Source organism: Eulemur rufifrons, chromosome 2 (assembly GCF_041146395.1).
Source record: "Eulemur rufifrons isolate Redbay chromosome 2, OSU_ERuf_1, whole genome shotgun sequence".
NCBI classification, from domain to species: Eukaryota; Metazoa; Chordata; class Mammalia; order Primates; family Lemuridae; genus Eulemur; species Eulemur rufifrons.
The window spans coordinates 20,240,626-20,260,258 of record NC_090984.1 but is presented as its reverse complement, the minus strand read 5'-3'; the positions used below and the strand labels follow the sequence as shown (position 1 = coordinate 20,260,258).

General features: G+C 44.8%; 1 protein-coding gene across 1 annotated transcript in view; it reads left to right on the top strand.

The window, feature by feature from the left end:
* The first annotated feature begins 8,670 nt into the window (after positions 1-8,670).
* Positions 8,671-19,633, top strand: part of ETFA (electron transfer flavoprotein subunit alpha) — a 76,643-nt gene continuing 65,680 nt past the window's right edge. The window contains exon 1 of the mRNA XM_069457022.1: positions 8,671-8,780. Coding sequence (XP_069313123.1) covers positions 8,742-8,780 — 39 coding nt within the window. The 5' untranslated portion in view covers positions 8,671-8,741. The remainder of the gene's footprint in view (positions 8,781-19,633) is intronic.

The window sequence follows — 19,633 nt, the reverse complement described above, 5'->3', positions numbered from 1 at the left end:
GCCTCTTGCCAACAGCCACGTGTGAACTTGGAAGCAAATCGTCCAGTCCCATTTGAGTCTTCAGCGTGGCCAGTGCTTTGGGTGCAAGCTCACACGAGACCTTGAGCCAGATCCACCCAGCTAAGCCACGCTGGTTCCTGACCCTCAGAAACTGTGTAAGATAATAAATGTTGTTTCAAAGTGACAAATGTTGGGGGTGATTTTTTTGCGCAGCAATAGATAACTAATCCCTATGAGGAAGGCATTAGCTTCACTCTTTTACCAATGGAATCACAGAATCAGTGAGATTAAGGAACTTGTGCAAAACACCTCAGCTAAAAGTGGAAAAAAAACTGAACACAAACCCAGGCACCTGCTATCCCTCTTGCTAAAATAATCTTACCCTTAAAGTCTGTCACTCTGTTATCATTTGGGATTTCAGCATCTGGTAATAATGAGAGTAGTAATTATTAAAAATATATCACGGGAAGCTGTTTGCATAACCCATAAATGTTCGAGGTTTCACGGTCATGATTTTCAAACAGAGAAATGACAACATGTGGGAGGGAACAGAAAAGCTGAAAGGAGAATCTGGAAGGGGCACAGTTAAAATCATCTGTGGGTATTTTTAGCACAAAGAAAGAAGTCCTGTTGGCAGACGTTGCTAAAAAGACAGGTCGGTTTTCATGCGCTGTTTTCAGAAAGGCAGAATGTCATTGCACAATAATTGCTTATTGAGAACGCCGACAAGCCTTGAAAATACAAAGCAGGTTTTAGGTGTACAGGCCCATTTCTGTGTGGCTGTTTAGAAACAGAGGAAGGGACCACCCAGAAGCAGCACTCTGGGGTCCGAGCTCCATCAGTTTCCAAGTGTTAAGTAGAAACTGTGGGTCTGCAGTGCAAACTCAGCTTCTAGACAAATTCCGGAGCCTCTCCTCCCATTCAGGTCTGGAGCAGCTACAGAAAGTAGTGGATTTGAGCCACACAGATGGATAATAGAATTGTCAGGTGTTGAGCATGTTACATGGGGTATAAAGTAGTGGCTGTCACTTGTGGAGTCCTGAAACACTGGTGGGTGGAGGTTGGTCTGTGAGATGTGTTACAAGACATTTGTGACTATTAACAGTTAAATAACTGGCCGCTTCAAATGATTTGCTTTTTAAAAAGGACAATATAAATGAAGGGGTTTGTCATATTGCCCCTCACCCTCCCAGGATTATGTGTGTGTCAGCAGTTTTATTGAGGTGAAATTCACATACTGTGCAATTTACCCACTTAAAGTGTACAGTTCAATGGTTTTGAGCATATCCACAGAGCTGTGTAACCATCGCCACAGTACATTTCAGGACATCCTCATCATCTCTAAAAGAAAGCCCGTACCCATCAGCAGTCGCCCCTCATCTCTGCATCTTCCCAGCCCTAAGCACCGCTGAGCTACTTTCCGTCTCTGTGGATTTGTCTGTTCCAGACAGTTCCTGCAAACTGAGTCATACAATATGTGGTTGTCTCTGACTGACTTCTTTTAGCAGCCTGGTGTTTTCAGGGTTCATCTATGTTGTGGCGTGTATCGGTACTTCATACCTTCTTATTGCTGAATAATATTCTATTGTATGGATATACCACATTTTGCTTATCTATTCATTCATCAGTTGATAGACATCTGGGTTATTTTAATTTCTTGGCTATTATGAATAATACTGCTACATTCATGGATAGTGTTTTTTTAAAATTTCACTCCATGGCCACATGCGGCGGCTCACACCTGTAATCCTAGCAGTCTGGGAGGCCAAGGTGGGCGATTGTTTGAGCTCGGGAGTTGGAGACCAGCCTGAGCAAGAGCAAGACCCCGTCTCTACTAAAAATAGAAAGAAATTATATGGACAGCTAAAAATATATAGAGAAAAAATTAGCCAGGCATGGTGGTGCATGCCTGTAGTCCCAGCAACTCGGGAGGCTGAGGCAGGAGGATTGCTTGAGCCCAGGAGTTTGAGGTTGCTGTGAGCTAGGCTGATGCCACAGCACTCTAGCCTGGGCAACAGAGTGAGACTCTGTCTCAAAAAAATAAAAAACAAAAAAAATTAAAATAAAATAAAATTTCACTCCATTTGAATTACAATTATGCATTTTAAGTTCAAATGCATGACTAAAGGTGAAACATTCATTCAGAATAATTTGATTATAAGACTGGTTAGTTGGAAGCGAAGACTTTTCCATAAAAATTTCATGATGTATTTACAGAATTAAAAAACAAATATGATCCAAAATTGTATGTTTTCCTTTCATGTTGGTAAAATGAAGAGCTTTTTCTGGGTGTCTTTGTTTTTTTGTTTTTTTTTTTGAGACAGAGTCTCACTCTGTTGCCCAGGCTAGAGTGAGTGCCGTGGCGTCAGCCTAGCTCACAGCAACCTCAAACTCCTGAGCTCAAGTGATCCTCCTGTCTCAGCCTCCCGAGTAGCTGGGACTACAGGCATGCACCACCATGCCTGGCTAATTTTTTCTATATATATTTTTAGCTGTCCATATAATTTCTTTCTATTTTTAGTAGAGATGGGGTCTCGCTCTTGCTCAGGCTGGTCTCGAACTCCTGAGCTCAAACGATCCGCCCACCTCGGCCTCCCAGAGTGCTAGGATTACAGGTGTGAGCCACCGCGCCCGGCCTGGGTGTCTTTGTTATCACCAGCTTTTCACACAACAGACCAGCAAACGTCGTGGTACTAGTCAGAAATTGTTGCAATGTAGGAATTTCACAACAAGCTGGCCTCTTTCAATGGGCAGACAGCGGCCCTCACTGCTTACTATCTCCACATAACTGCTCGGATAGGCTGCTGAAAGATAGCGCCATTGTTCTTGGCCTGTGCCGCCATCTTCCACTCGAGCCCGCCATGCCCGGCTCGCCAAACAGTCAGTCAGCAACTCCTGAATCCGACGTAAAAGCTGTGTACACTTTTTTGTGGGACATATATTTTTAATTCTCTTAGGCATAAGCCTAAGAATGGAATTGCTGGGTCATATGATAACTCTACGTTTACCATTTTGAAGAACTGCCAGTCTGTTTACCAAACCAGCTGCACCATTTATGAGGGTTCCCCAGCAATGTGGTAAATTGGGATGCTATGCCTGTGGGAGGGAAGGTACTGGCACTTGAGGAATACGGGGGAATCAGTAACTACAAGGACAATGGCATTGAGTAGCAATGGCTAAGCGCCATTACAGGAAAAAAATTATAGAAGAGTAGGAATGATTAACAGGTAATTGAGAACCATGAAGAAGCTAGAGGACCTCCTTGATAGCATGCTGTGAAGCAAATTTCAAGACTCTAAACTTCAAGGATCATTTTCCCACTTAATTCCCAGTATTGTCCCTGCAGAAACCAGATTAAATCTGGAAGGTGACAGTGGACTACCACAGTCCACACGAGTAGCAGCCCTATTGCAGACACCAAACCAGTTTTGGTGTCTTTACCAGAGTAGATTAACACAGACTTGGGTACATTTTCTGTGAACATTGATTTGGCGAATGGGTTCCTTTCTGACCTTAGGAGAAAAGAAGATCAGAAACAGTGTGCACTCACATGGAACGAACAACAGTGTACATTTACAGTCTTGCCCCAGGGCTATGTTAACTTTCAGCATCTATCACAACACAGCCTGAAGAGATTTGGACCATCCAGACACGCTGTAAAACATTGCACTGATGTATGACATCCAATACCAATTCAGCTGCATGGACAAGAGTGGCCAGCACATTAGAGGTCTTGGACTGACATAGGTACTCCAGAGAGGGGCAGATAAGTCTTATAAAGATTCAGGGGCCTGCCACATAAGTCAGATGTTTAGGGGTCCAGAGTCAGGGGCATGCCAAGATAGCCCACCCAAAGAAAAGGACAAATTATTGCATCTTGCACCTCTCACCACAAAGAAGAAAATATAATGCCTGATAGGCCTCTTTGGCTCCTGGACACATTATATTCCATATTGGGAAACACTACTCCGGCCCATGTACCAGGTGACACAAAAGGCTGCCACCGTTAAGTGAGCTCAGAGCAAGTCAGGCTGCAGTGCAGACAGTCCTGCTACTTGGCCATTTGTGCTCCCAGAGATGGTGTTAGCGTTATCAGTGCTAGAAAAAGATGCTGTGTGGAGTTTACGGCAAGACCCACTTCGACAATCACAATACAGGCCCCTACAGTACTAGAGAAAGGCCATGCCAACTGCAGCAGAGATTTATGTGCCTTTTGGAAAAAAAAAAAAAAAAAAACTCCAGGTGTGCTACAGGGCCTGATCATAGGATACCAAGTGACCACAGGTAAGGAATTACCTATCATGAGCTGGGCTCTGTCAAACCCACCAAATCATAACATCAGGCAGGCAAGCAAGTAAGAAGCCATCCTAGGATGAAACTGGCATATCCAGGACTGAGCACAAGTAGGACGGGAGGACATGGGCAAGTTGCATGAGTTGGCAGCCTAGACCCCACGGTCACCACTGCTGTACCAGCACCTCTCCCCCAGTGCACACTTACAGTCGCATGTAGGATCTTTATAGTTAGCTGGCAAGGGGAAGAAAAAAATCCCATATGTGGTTGATGGAGGGTTTACTCAGTATGTGGGTTCAGGCTGAAAATGGATGGCAGTTGCATTATGCCCTCACTTAGGCACAGCCTTGAAAGACAAAGGTGAAGGAAAACCTTCTCCACAGGCAGAGCTTCAGGAGGCGTGCCTGGTCATTCGCTTTGTGCAGACAGAGCAGTGCCCCAAGTGTAGGATATATACGAACCCAGGGGCAATGATGAATGGCCCACCTGGCTAGCCAGGGGCCTGGAGGAAGAAAGATTGGAAGATTGGGGGCAAGGAGGTCTGGGGTAGGAGCACGAGGATGGATGTATGGAGTGGGCAAAGTACGAAGATCTTTCTACTATATGTCAACACCCACAAGAAAGCATCTATTATTGAAGAGGCACCAAGTAACCAAGAAGACAAAAACACCTTGGCCAGATGACCTTTGCCAGCTTCTGTCATCAGCCACCCAGTGTTGACACTAAGAGGACATGCATAAAATGACCACAGTGGCAGAGAGAGAGGCAGTATGAGCCCAAAAGCATGGGCTCCCACTTACAAAGGCTGATGGAGCTACTGCTGCTGCTGAATGAGCCCCTGATGTGGCACTATTCCCCCAGGACACCAGCTGGCCCCACAGTGGCAAGTCGACTCCATTGAACCCCTTCTTTCTGGAAGAGCCACGATTCATCCTGACAGGCAAACACATACATTCCGAGTACTGTTTCCCTTTCCTGCCTGCAGGACCTTAGTCAGTGGTGCTACCTGAGGACTTATCAAGTATCTGATTCACCATCACAGTATCTCCCGTAACATTGCATCAGACCAGGAACCCAATTCACTGCAACAGAGATACAGAAGTGAGCTCATGATCACAGGATAACCTAAGCAAGTCACAGACTGTGTCATCCCGGTGCTGTTGGCCTGCTGAAGGGCCACTCAGAGCACCAGCGTGGAGGAAGGACTTTATGAGGATGGGGTTCATATATCTTGAATCAAAGACCTTTATGTGGAGCTGTGACTCTGGCCTCTGCAGTGTTAGAGGGCTTTGTCCCCCAAAGGGGACTCTTCCGTCAGAGGACACAGCAAGAGTCCCATTGAGCTGTAAGCCACAGTTGCCACCTGGGTACTTTGGGCACCTCAAATGCAGGGACCAGAAGGCAGGAAGAGGAGTCATGATATTGGCCAAGAGTTATTCACTTGGCTGCCTCTTAGTACTCCCTTGCCCACTTGTGACAATAAACAGGCAAGTGCAGCAACCCTGGCATGAGAAGGGCTTGGTACTCAGTCAAGGGCTCAGATCTTCCGTGTACAAGGCACTGGGTAAGCCACGGAGACCAGTGGAGACACTAGCTGAGGGGGGACGGGAATTTGGAATGGTGGGGCCAGGCGTGGTGGCTTCCACCTGTAATCCTAGCACTTCGGGAGGCCAAGGCAAGAGGATCGCTTGAGGCCAAGAGTTCAAGACCAGCCTGAGCAAGAGTGAGACCCCATGTCTACAAAAATTAAAAAATTAGCCAGGCATGGTGGTGTACTCCTGTTGTCCCAGCTACTGGGGAGGCTGAGAGGCAGGAGGATGGCTTGAGCCCAGGAGTTTGAGGCTGTAGTGAGCTAGGCTAATGCCACTGCACTCTAGTCCAGGAAACAGAGTGAGACCCTGTCTCAAGAAAAAAAAAAAAAAGGTGGATCAGAGGTCTGTCTGGTGGGGAAGGGAATTTCAAACAGAAGTAAGAACAAAAGCTGAGCACGGGGCCCTTGTGGTGCTTGTTGGTTCAGACAAAGTTCTTGCTCCAGGGAACTTACATTCCAGTGCAGAGAGATTAGTAATAAACAAAGGAAGAAACATGTGTATCCTGTTAGGTGGTGATAAATGCCAAGAAGAAAAATCAAACAAGATGATGGGGAGACCAGGGGTGTGGGGTGTAGTGGGGTGCTATTTTATGTCGGGGGACCAAGCTCGTCCTTTTGGAAAATGTGTTTTTTGAGCAGAGACCAGAATGAAGTGAGGAAGTGGGCCATGCAGGTAGGGAGGGAAGAGCACTTCAGGCAGAGGGGACAACCAGAGCACAGAGCCCTGAAAAGGAGCAGGCGTGGTGTGTTCAAGGAGCAGCGAGAAGGCCCATGTGTCTGGGGCACAGTGAGAGAGGGGGACAGTGGTAGGACAGGGAGCCATTGTAGGCCTTTGAACAGTCACGATTAGTCTGCTGTTTGGAGAAGAGACTTCTGGAAGCATAAGTAGAAACAGAAAGACTAGTTAGAAGGCTTTGCAATGATCCTGACAAGAGATGATAGGGGCCGGAGTGAAGGTGGTAGTGGTGGAGGAATAAAGGGGTATTAGTGGGAATTGTTGTAGTTCAGAATCTTTTGCAATTTGAGTCAATGGGACTTGTTGGTCAACTAGATAAGGCTGGAAAGATACACTGTTGCTGAATTGGGAAAAGAGACAATTTCTGAACATATCACTCCCCTGCTTAAAACTTTAATGATAAAGTCCAGACTCTTTGGCAAGTCATTTATTAATTTGTTGATTCATCCAACAAATACTGATTGGATGCCTACTATGGGCCAGAACTGTGCTATGTGTTGTGGACACAAAATTTCAAAAGGACATATTCTCTGCCCATACAAATCTTAGTCAGACAGACAAGTGACCAGGTCATTACAATCCATGTGACAATTGCTACAATAGGGGAAGCACAGGGGGAAATAGAAGCACGTGGAGAAGGTATCCAATTTGGAGTTAGTGTGAGGAGGGAAATCCAAGCTGAAATTTCAAGCATGTGTAAGTATTAACCAGTTGTAGGAGTAAAGGGGAGAGAGGAAGAAGAGAGAGAGTGGGGAGGCAGAGGGAGCGGGGCATTGGAGGAAATGAAGGAAGTTCTGTATGGCCACTGGAGGGTGAGAGGGGTAAAGGATCACAGCCTTGTACAGGGCTTAGAATTCGTGTTAAAGGTTTGGACTTTATCGTAAAAACAAGGGGGAGCCAGGGAGATATATTAAACAGGTCAGTGACATCACTAGTTTGCTCTTTTGAAAGAGCTCTTCTGTTGGGGGGAATGGATTCGGGGTGGGAAAGACTGGAGGCTGGGAGGACAGTAAAGAGGCGACTGCAGCAACCCCAACACAGAGCCGGGTAGAAGAGAGCCGCGGATGGATTTGGGGGCTGTTTTGGATGTGGAATTGCTAGGGCGTAGCGACCGACAGAATGGGGAAAAGGAGAGAGAAAAGAGTCAGGTATGACTTCTAGGTTTCTGGCCTGAGCAGCCGGGTGGAGGTGGAAGGCGCTCCCTGAAAAGGGAGTACGGAAGAATTAGGTCTGGAAGAGAACTCCTGGTCACCTGAGGACAAGCGGGGAGAGGACTCAAGGACATTCTGAGGAGACGCCCAGCAGAAGCGGACATGTGGTTCAAAGGTCAGGAGAGATTTGGGAGCCATCAGCATGGAAGCCAACGTGTGGGTGGGACTGCCTAGTAGAGGCAGAGTGGGGAGACAAGAGGGTCAGAGTGGGCCCCAGCCTTATCTCCAGTTGTTCTGTCTCCTTCTGCAGGCGGCACACAGAATTCCGCCCCTTGTTTTCGGATCTTACCATCATTTTCCTTCCCTGTTAGTGCCCACGCGGTTCCTTCTAAACTCCAGCTCAACTGTCACCAACTGAAGTGAACTCCTGCCCCTAACAGTAATGCTATATTTGGATGTTTCCTGCAGTCTCGTGAGTTTCCCAAGAGCGGGACATCTTGCTTTTATTACATCCCCGTCACCTGCCAGGGTGATAAGCACATTACAGGCGTAGCGCTGATACCGTGAAGAAACGAGCGGGCCAAAGAATGAACTGAGTGAGAGGGAGGCTTCATGCGGAGGCCGGGAAGCCGAGTTGGCAGGTCGCTCCGACAGCGCTGCCCACCGCGCGGCGGGGAGCCCGCCCGAGCTCCGCCCCCCTGAGCCGTCCCGGCTCTATCCTGCGGCTGCGCCGGCGGGCGTCGCCCCGGCCGCCTGGACTGCCTCACCTTTGCCCCACTCCCGCGGCCCGCCCCCGACTTCCCGCAGGGCGACCGCCCAATGGGCGGGCGGGGATCGCGGCTTGCCCTCCCGGCCTCGGGCGTTTGTTCTCGTCCGCGCGTCTCGCGAGCGTTGGGGTGGCTGCGGAGGCGGTGCTGCCAGGTTCGGCTCTCGGCGGCTGCGAGGCTGGGCTGCAGCGAGAGCGGAGACCATGTTCCGAGCGGCGGCTCCGGGGCAGCTCCGGCGGGCGGTGAGTCCGGACGGGGAGGAAGAGCCCAGTGACGGCCCAGCCTCAACCTGCCACCCTGCGAGGGTCAGGGCGAAGGTCACCGGCTCCTATGCAGCCGACTAGCCCTTGCGCCCGCAGGCCCATGCCGGCCTGGGGATCGGGTCCGAAGTTCTGGGGCCTGCCCTTGACTCCTTCCGGGCTGCTAGCTCCGGGCAGAAATCAGAGGTCAGGGTAAAGGTGACCCAGAGTATGAACGTGCGCCTCTGCTGCCCCTCCTCCGCGCCCACCATCTCTCCAGCCACTTCCCACCGTTCCTCGTTCGCTCTTGGCACGTTGGGTTCTCCAGGTCCCCCGCACTTGCTTCCACACGCGAGCAAAATGTCGCCGCGGGGATGCCTTCTTGGGGAGAGTTTAAAGCCTGGATTCCCCCTGGAAGCCAACGTTTTTGGAAGAATTAAACATTTTCACTGGGCGCCTAGTGCCTGCTCGGACCTACTCACTGTCAAGGGCAGGGGTTGGGTGGGAGGGAGGGCGGTGTGCTTATGGAAATGCGCCCTGTCTTATGGAGCAGTGCTAAGTTTGTGTAAAGCCAGTGATCCAATTTGACAGCTTTAGCCAGTTTTGAAAGGCAGACGTCTTTTTATAATGCAGGCTGACCTGCTTTTAAACCAGTAGATTGTAGGTTAAATAGCCAGGGAACTGTTGACAGTGGTACGTTTTTGATGTTTCAGTAGTGACAAACCACATTTCTCTCTTCTATTGTGAGAGGTACTGGCAACAGATACATTTGTAATAGTGTGATAAAATATGTTGTGGATTCTGTAGATTTCCTGAATTACACTTAGGTTAAATGAGAAACAAGATTGCTAAACTCGGGTCAGAGACTTTCCTGGTGTTTTGTACCTTTTCTACAATTTGTGTGTGTGTGTGCCTGTGTGTTTTCCCATCCACAACTGAGACACTTTTTCCTGAGATACAGCTGATGTTCGCTCTAGATGTCTGTAGACATCTTTTTGTTTATGCTTGTTTCTTGTTCCATAAAAAGTCCTGAGACCCTCTTCCTCTAAAAAGTTAAAACCCACATCTTTCAGGTCAGTGTTCTGTCTTTCTCTCAGGGGAGCTTTTTTCTTCTTCTTCTTAGAGGATCTAGACATAAACAAGTTAAAGTCATGAATTTGGGAAAATTCATGGAACCAGAGCCAGACTTGCAGAAGAATCCTTGTCTTTGCAGTAGTTGGAAGACAGTTTTACGGACAGGTTACGAGTTTGGCATAACTGAAATGATAATTGTGCTAGTGGTGGGGAATTTAGGACTCAGTAATTTTGTAGAGCTAACAGAAGAAATGGAATGATTAGTTTAAGTAATTCTTCTTATCCACACAGTTGGCCAATATACAAAGACAGTATTTTCAAATCTTCATTGTGGTTTCCAAGGACTTTGACCTTGACTTATTTTTAAAATTTGAAATAGAGTAGCTGCTTTAAAGTCTTTAAAGACATTTGAGGGATGTGAATTTCAAACATAGGAGAAATAGTGGGAACACTTCTAAAACGGACGCACAGAGATACATATACACATATTTAACTTTTTAAATTTTGAAATCATCTCAGATGTACAGAAAAGTTGCAAGAATAGTACAAAGAATTCTCAAAATCCTTCCCTAAATTTCACCACCTATTAACAGTTTGATACATTTCCTTTATCTCTATGCATATATACATGTTGCTGTCTTTCTGAACCATTTGAAAGTAAGTTGCAAACATGGCCTTTACTCCTAAATAATTCAGTACATATTTTAAAAAAACAAAGGTTCACTTTGCAAACCGTACTATACTTGACAAAATCTGAAAGTTTAACAATGATACAATACTATTTTCTAATCTACAGACATTCAAATTTAGCCAACTGTCTCATTACTATTGTTTATAGCAATTCTTTTATTCTAAGATACTCCAGATGCCTTATGTGAAGTTTTCATGTGTCTTTAGACTTTGTTAGGAAGGTTCCTCAGTCTTTCTTTAGCTTTGATGACACTGAAATTTTTGAAGAGTATAGGCATCCTGTTTTATTGACTGTCACGCAATTTAGGTTTATCTGGTGTTTCCTCATGATTAAAGGTTATGTATTAGGAGGAATATGGCAAAAGTGATACTGTGTTCTCAGTGTGTCATATTAGGAGCCACATAATGTTGGTTTAGCCCATCATTGGTGATGTTAACTTTTAGTTAGTTGGCTAAAATATTTGCCAGGTGCTGTCAACTTACTCCTCCGTTTGTAATTTTTAACTAATTTTTGGGAAGATACATTGAGACTATGTAATTCCCCTGTTTCTCATGAGACTTTTACCCACTAGTCTTAGCATCTATTGATGATTCTTACCTGAGAAGTGATTACTTTGATGCAAAATGGTGATTTTCTAATTCCATCATACCTTCTACATTTATTAGTTAGCATTCTTCTATAAGGAAAAACATTCCCTTCTTGCTTATTTAAGTATTTATGGATTCATGGATCCTTATTTAGTAGGTTAAAATCTGTTACTACTTTTATTTATTTTTATGCTTAAGTTGTCTCATATTTGTAATGTGGGAGCCCATTCAGTCTGGCTCCTGTTTACATGTATTTATGATGCCATAAAGTCAAAATAGCTAATCTCAGATCCCTATTCTTGAAATTAAAAAAAAATTTGTTCTGTAGCTAACCATAAATACATTTAGGAAGAAGATACACTTCCCCAAAAACATGTTTTTTAAAAATAGAGTTAAGAATGGTATTTAGGAGGGTCGAGGTGGCTCATGCCTGTAATCCTAGCACTCTGGGAGGCTGAGGTGGGAGGATTGCTTGAGGTCAGGAGTTCGAGACCAGCCTGAGCAAGAGCGAGACCCCGTCTCTACTAAAAAAATAGAAAGAAATTATCTGGACAACTAAAAATATATAGAAAACATTAGCCGGGCATGGTGGCGCATGCCTGTAGTCCCAGCTACTCGGGAGGCTGAGGCAGGAGGATTGCTTGAGCCCAGGAGTTTGAGGTTGCTGTGAGCGAGGCTGCCACCATGGCACTCTAGCCCGGGCAACAGAGCGAGACTCTGTCTCCAAAATAAAAAATAAAAGAATGGTATTTAAAAGATTACTTGAAACTGTTACTGCAACAATGTGAATCTAGTTAGCACTACTAAACTGTACACTTAAAATGGTTAAGATGGTAAATTTTATGTGTTTTTTGCCACAATTCTTTAAAAAAGAAAAAGATTATCTTAAACTGTTAAAATGTTAATTCAGTGACTTGCTTCTGTTATGTAAGTTCCATTTTCAGTTTTGACTGTTTCGTGCTGTTGAGCAAAGTCCTTCATCTTTGTAGGGGAAATGTTCTCAAAGTCATCTGTTAAAAAAGATAGTTCTTACATCTACAGTAAAAAGCTAGAGAACACACTAAGAAGAAAATAGGCAGGCATTTGCAATTAGTTGACATTGTTGCAGGGATATTAATCTCAATTATTGTTATTAATTTGCTTTTGAAATTTGCTGACTAATAAGAAGATGCCAAAAAATACTTTATGTGGAGAGTGAAGCAACACTTTCAAGGTCATTTGAGTGCTATTGTTAGTCTGTTTATTGCCAGACCAGAAAGAATCAGTATTCAGAAGCTATGAAACTGGTATGAGGACTATGGCATTTTTCAGAGTCCACTGCGCAGCATTAATGAATGAGATTGAGCTCTATAATTTGCATCCAAATTTTAACTTCTTTTGAAAGAAGAAAGAGAGCCAACTTTGGTGTGGTTCTAAAAGAAAATTTATTTCATAAGGTGAATTCAGTAAAATTATGCTGCCTGCCAATGGGTCTACTAAGAGTCTTGTCTGTTTTTAAAGTGAAGTAAATTAACTGTTTTTAATATTATAATCAATGTCATATGAGATTTCTAGTCAAGATTAAAAACTACTGTATTTTATTACTAAAGAGTTTAAAGTTTAAGTATAGAAATGTAATATACATTTTATTATTACAAAATGTGTGTTAAGGTAGGGATAGGTGACTTTATATATTATTTATCCTTTTGAGTAGGACTTGGAAAGATTTTATAGCTTATTCCTGCCTTTTTTTTTCCAAGTTAAAAGCAAAAAGAGGTTTATTTAAGTGAAACAAGGCAGGCACAGAAAGTCAAATATCTCATGTTCTTACTCATAAGTGGTTGCTTAAAAAATGTGTACACATGGATGTAGAGAGTGGAACGACAGCAAATGGAGACTTGGAAGGGTGAGGGAATGGGAAAGGGGATGGATGATAAGGAATTAGTTAATGGGTACAATGTACATTAATTGGATGGTGAATACTCTAAAAGCCCTGACTTGACCACACCACCATCTATGCATGTAACCAAATTGCACATGTACCCCATAAATTTGTGCAAATAAAAAAAACTTAGTTTCCAAAGAGGGTTGGGGTGGGGGTGTAGGTTAAAATATTCTTACTGTAATACTTTAGGTTATGAGTGGATTTGTAAGGGTAAAGGAAGTAGGGAGTTAGGTTCCAGCTTTTTTTCTTTTTCTAACATCTGTGGTAGTTGAAGTCACAGCAGGAACTCTGAAAAGCAAAAGCAATGTTAAAAACTATTGAGGTTGAAGCAAGGTGTGATGGTGTGCACCAGTAAGACCCAGCTACTCGGGAGGATGCGGCAGGAGGGTTGCTTGAACTCAATCAGGAGTGCTAGGCCAGCCTGGACAACATAATGAGACCTTGTCTCAAAAAACAAAACCGAAGAACCAAAACTGTTGAGGTTGAATAAGAGAAGGACCAAAATGTGTTCCTTGGACTCAGCTATAATAAAGTTGTTGGTAACTTTGAAGAGACTAGTTTCAGTGTTGTGGAAGTTAAAGCCAGTTTGGTGTGAATAAAGGAGAAAAAGGGAGATAAGGCAGTAGAGTTGGTGTCTGTGGACTTTATTTTCAAGAAGTTTGGCTCTGAAAAGGTGCAAAGAGGATTATGACCTCTTTAAACCCTGCCCACAAGTATACAAGAAGTATACTACAATTAATAATATCTCATAAAGGCCAATCAACTTTATGTGAGTGTGTGGCTAGTATGAGAAACACTTGTCACATTTTACTTTTTGGAACCAAGTCTAATCAGTAGTCTAGATAAGTTCTCTAAAAGCATGATGGGGTATCTGTTTTTGTGATTTAACAAGTTTATATACAGTTCAGGCACCCTATACGTGCTCAGGTGATTAAGTTATCAATTACATAGAGATGGTTGCTTTTTAGTTTTTTATTTGGGGAAACCTTTTCACTTAGTCACTAAATATTTATTGAGTGCCAGCTATGTACCAGGCACAGACATAGGTACTGAGTTCACAGTGGGGAACAATTCAGACCTAGTCCCTGTCCTTGTGCAAATAGACTAAGGAAGAGAGACATTGAACATATCATTTTAAGTTTGAACAATGTTACAGAAAGAATGGGTGGAGGGTGTTTGGGAGAGTATATGAAAGAGAGATTTAATCTAGTTAGGAGGCTGGAAAACACTGAAAGGATATCTGTGAAATTATTTTGTAAATTGAGGTGCTTTAAACTATTGTTATTGCATGATAAAGTAATACATAAAGGTGAAGAATTTTCTTTAGATAAAAACATCACTTCATTTTTGAGTTTTGTCCATTTTAAATCACTTGTTTATCATTTTAATTCTGTTCATATCATATGCCTTATTGGCTCTGTGTTTTGCTTTTTTAATATGGCATTATTTTCAGGGTTAAACTAGAAACAGAAATGAAAGCATCAGTCACATTTGTTTGATGATTCACAATTAAAAAGCAAAGTTAAGAGTCCATGTGGATTCTGCCTAAAGTATGATGAAACATGCTGAAGGGGCCCTGGAAATTAAGAAAAACTAATTCTGTGTAACTGGACACAATGTGTAAAGGAAGATCTATAGCCCCCTTATTTTAATTCCTGACAATTCTGAAGGGCCAGCTCCAGGGCTCCCTTGGGATCAGCTGAGATCTTTGTTGTGGCTGTATTGCAGTTCAGCTTCTCTCATTGCCCAGTCCTACTCCTTGATCTTTTCACTGTTTCCATAGCTTTGCCTTTTCCAGAATGTCATATAGTTGGAATCACACAGCATGTAGCCTTTTCAGACTGGTTTCTTTCACTAAGTAATATGCATTTAAGGTTCTTCCATGTTTTTTCATGGCTTGATAGCTCATTTCTTTTTACTGCTGAAAAATATTTCTTTGTATGGATATTTATCTATTCACACACTGAAAGACATTTTGGTTGCTTCCAGGTTTTGGCAATTAATGAATTAAGTTGTCATAGACAGGTTTTTACGTGGACATAAGTTTTCAGCTCATTTGGGTACATGGAAAGGAGTGCAATTACTGGATTGTATGGTAAGAGTATGTTTAGTTTTGTAAGAAACTGCCAAACTGTCTTCCACGTGACCATACCATTTTGCATTCTCACCAGCAGTGAATGTTGTTCTACTTCCTTACTAGCATTTGGTATTATGTTTTGCTTTTTGGCCATTTTAATAGGTGGGTAGTCATTGTTTTACTTTGCAGTTCCCTGCATATGATGTTGAACACTTTTTCATATGCTTATTGGCCATCCAGTAGTTTCCTTGGTGAGGAGTCTGTTCAGAGCCTCTCCATTTTTTGATCAGGTTGTTCATTTCTTATTGTTGAGTTTTAAGAATTCATCATGTATTTTAGATAACAGTGTTTTATCAGATATGTATTTTGCAAATATTTTTTCTCAGTTATGGCTTGACTTCTCATTCTTTTGATGAAGAGGTTTTTTAAAAAGAATGTTCAGTTCATTTATTGGACATCTGCTCTGTGCTAGTTACTAAAGTAGAGGCTGGGGTTCTAGTGGTAAAAAAAAAAAAAAGTGGCTTCTGTATTCAATATCAAGTGGGGAAGACAAGCCAATCAAGTGCTAGAATGATAAGTGCTAGAATGAAGGCGATTACAGGGTACCATATTGGTGCTAGCAAAGCTAACTAGTCCAAGGAGATCCAAAAAAGGCTTTCACATGTAGGTAAGGTTTCTTGAGCATTTAATATGTTCTAGGCACTATTTCAAGAGTTTTACATTTGCTAATTTAATCTTCACAACAACTCTATGAGAGTATTATTGTCATCCCCACTTTATGATCAGAGAGCTGAGGTACACAGAAGTTATGTTGGGGGTGGGATTCAAACCCAGGCATGGTGGCTCCAGAGCTTGTACTCTCTACCACTGCAACTGCACTAAGGCTTTTTGGGGGAATTGGCCTTTAAGCAGAAAGCCTAAGGATGATTAATGGGAAGTTAATTGGGTAACGGGAAGAGAGCTTCTAGGCAGAGGGAACAATATGTGGGAAAGCTGGAAGTCTGAGAGAGCAGGGGAAGTTGAAGTATCTGAAAATAAGGTATAAATGGAGTGGGGGATATATGGTTAGGGAGGTAGATCAGGCCGTAAAGTAAATGCCTGGTAAACCAACATAAGGAATCTAGTTTACCATATCCAAAGGGGGCAGGAAGCAATTGAAATGTTTTAAGCAGGGGAATGTTAGATGTTAGATGTGTGTCATGGAAAGATCACTGAGAGAAATGGATTGGAGGGAAGCAAAATTGTAGGTAGAGACAAGTTGGGTTGAGTGTTAGGGTGGAAAGCTTAGTAGGTGCTCACAGCCAGGGTGGAGAAAGATTTCTCGCAAAGAGATTAGGATCTATAAAAGTAAAATCATTTATTTTACCTTCTTAGAGGGGAGAGAGTGAGAGAGTGAAGGGAGGTGGGGAGAGCAGGGAGACGGTGTGGCATCCTAAAGAAGGAGAAGGGAGGTGCTGGCACTGAGGCCAAGTGGCTTGCTGATTTTAAGGGGGATGAAGAGAAAAAAATAATGATGGCTGTCAGTTTGATGGGAAAAGTGGCAACAGGATGTCAAAGTCCAAGAGTTGATTTCCCCACCTTTCCTTGGAGATGTGACTCTGCCCTCGAGACAGCTTGGGTTGGGAGACTGTTGGAGTGATATACAAGGGTAATGGCCTGCACTGGGATATTGATATTGTTGATGGAGAGAAGTGAATGGATTTGGGAGAAGCTCTATTTAGAAGGAAGAATTCAAAAAAGATGGCGGAGTGGTGGTGACGGCCTGAATCTGCGCTCCCGGGAAGGAAGGCATCGATCCGGACCTGCCACAACGCTAGAAGACCGCTCCCACACAGGAACAGCGGTGTGAATCCACGGAGAATCAGCGTGGGACAAACAGAGCGAGTGAGGTCTGAGGTGAACGAAAATTGGGAACGCGGGACAGACACTAGCCAGCGGAGCGCGGGTCGGATACACCCGCCCCCAGCCGGGGCGGGTGCAGCCTCTCGGGAAAGCGGCTAGCCCTCCGCTCCCAATTGAACAGAGCCCTGACCCAGGCCAGCACAGAATCACTGAGGGATACGTGGCGCATTGCAGACAGGAGGCTTTTTTTGAGAAATTACCTTAGAACCTGGGGGATCTCAGCTGAGACAGCGCTTGGCGAGAAGGGACGGATCTGCCCCAGGGCGGAAAAACACAAAAGACTCCCGGACAGCAAATAGCGTCGTACCCCGTGCTGCCTTTTTCGGCAGTTCTCCAGCCGGTCACCCCCGGTGCGTGTCCTTGCTGGCCAGCCCCTGGGCAGTGGCGGTCTCTGCCTGCCTGGGAGCCGGTCCCCTCCAGCCCCGGAGCTCGGCAGGCGCCATCTTGAAAGCGAGAGCGAAACGGCTCGGGAGCCAAAAAGTGCCCAGCGGCTCTTTCTGTCCGTGCTACCTTTTTCGGCAGTTCTCCAGCCGGTCACCCCCGGTGCGCGTCCTTGCTGGCCAGCCCCTGGGCAGTGGCGGTCTCTGCCTGCCGGGGAGCCGGTCCCCTCCAGCCCCGGAGCTCGGCAGGCGCCATCTTGAAAGCGAAGGCAAAACCGCTCGGGAGCCAAAAAGTGCCCAGCGGCTCTTTCTGCCCGTGCTGCCTTTTTCGGCGGTTCTCCAGCCGGTGACCCCTTGGTGCGCGTCCTTGCTCGCCAGCCCCCAGGCAGTGGTGGTCTCTGCCTGCCGAGGAGCCGGTCTCCTCCAGCCCCGGAGCTCTGCAGGCGCCATCTTGAAAGCGAGGGCGAAACCGTTCGGGAGCCATAAAGTGCTGAGCGGCTCTCTTTGCCCGGCGCCCTCCGCTGGTCTCTGAACCAACGCCAGGAGTGCGGGATATGCCGGGGCCGCGCTTGGGGTGAAGGGGCAGAGCTGCGCTAAGGCAAAAAAAAAAAAAAAAAACAACACGAACAAGAAGAATAGGCTCGCTGAACTGTATATTTTATTCTTGGTAAATTTCTTCTGGGTTTTGTTTGTTTGTGTTTGTGTTTGTTTTTGTTTTTTTTTGGGTTTTTTCTTTTTTTTCTTTCCTTTTTCTTTTTTTTTCCGGCGGCGGACAGCCTCAGCGGGCACCTTTGCCCTCTGGGCCTCTGGCTGCCGCGCCTTTTTGAGCGCGGAGGTTGGATCCCCACCACCCTCGGAGCTGTGCGGGCGCGCAGACGTCATCTTGAAATCCACTGCGAAACCGCCCGGGACCCAGCCGGGCAGGCGTGAAGGGGCGGAGCTGTGCTAAGGCGTAAAACAAACAAACAAACAAAAAAACATTGAGTCGCTGAATTATATACTTCAGATTTGTGTATCTTTCTGCCTTGCGGTGTGGTGAAGTGCTATGTAGTTTGTTTTTGTTCATTTTTGTTGGCGTTTTTGGTGTTTTTTGGTTTGGCTTTTTGCGTTTCTTTTCTTTTCTTTTTTTTTTTTTCCTTTTTTTTTTTTCTTTCTTTCTTTTTCTTCTTTTTTTTTCTTTTCTCTTTCGTTTTCTCCTCTTTCTTTTCTTTCTTTCCTTTTCTTTTTTCTTTTTTCTTTTTTTTTTTCTCTTCTCTTTCTCCTCTCTTTTCGCCTTCTAACTGGGGACCCACGGTGAGCTTCGGAACCGGCCAGGTCACTGGCTCTGGTACATACCGGATCCTGAGTAGTCACCCCCAGGGCCGGAGATCTGCGGGCACGCAATTGCCACTCTAGGGCCCACAGCCAAGTCACTGCGGAGCAATAGGGTACCAAGAGGCTCCCTGGACGGCCCTCTCCCCTGGTCCACGGACCTTATATAGGATCCCTGCCCAAGTGTAAACACTGAATACTTCTCCAGAAGCGAGAGTGTGGAACCTGATCCCTGGGGACATTGGGCCAAGACAGACTTTTGCCCGTGGGAGCTACAGCAACTGGGGCGCTGAGCAAGCAAAGTCACCGTCCTCTCCCCATAGCTAGTATCTTGCTGGCAGATAGAGTCAGAAACCTCCCCTATAGAGGAAGAACCAAAGGGAAACAAACAAACAAAGAGAATTTTGGTCTACTATTAGTGTGGACCCTGCCTGCCTTCTGAAAGACCACAACACAGTGTCCTAACTCACCAAAGCGGTCCTGGATCACTCCAATCCTCTAGGATTGGACCCATCGGAAGTAGTCCCCCAACGGAAACAGAAAAATCTCTGAACAATACACAACAGTCTCCCCCTCTTGCCAAAAGAAGCAACATACCTAGACTGTTTCACAGCCTAAGAATAGAGCACAAAGAGTCCTGTTAACCAGACTAAACCTATAAGTAAAGATCCAACGACAAATCTAGATGGGAAGGGCCCAGCGAAAAAACACGGAGAGCAAAAAGAATCAAATGGAAAGCTCATCCCCAAAGAGAAATACCAGCTCCCAACCATTTGACACAAACCAGACTCAAAACACCAATATGTCACAGGAAGAATTCCAATTATGGATTATAAACAAGCTGAATAATATACAAGAATCAATGGATAAACAACACAAGGAAAACACAAAAAAAATACAGGATTTGGAG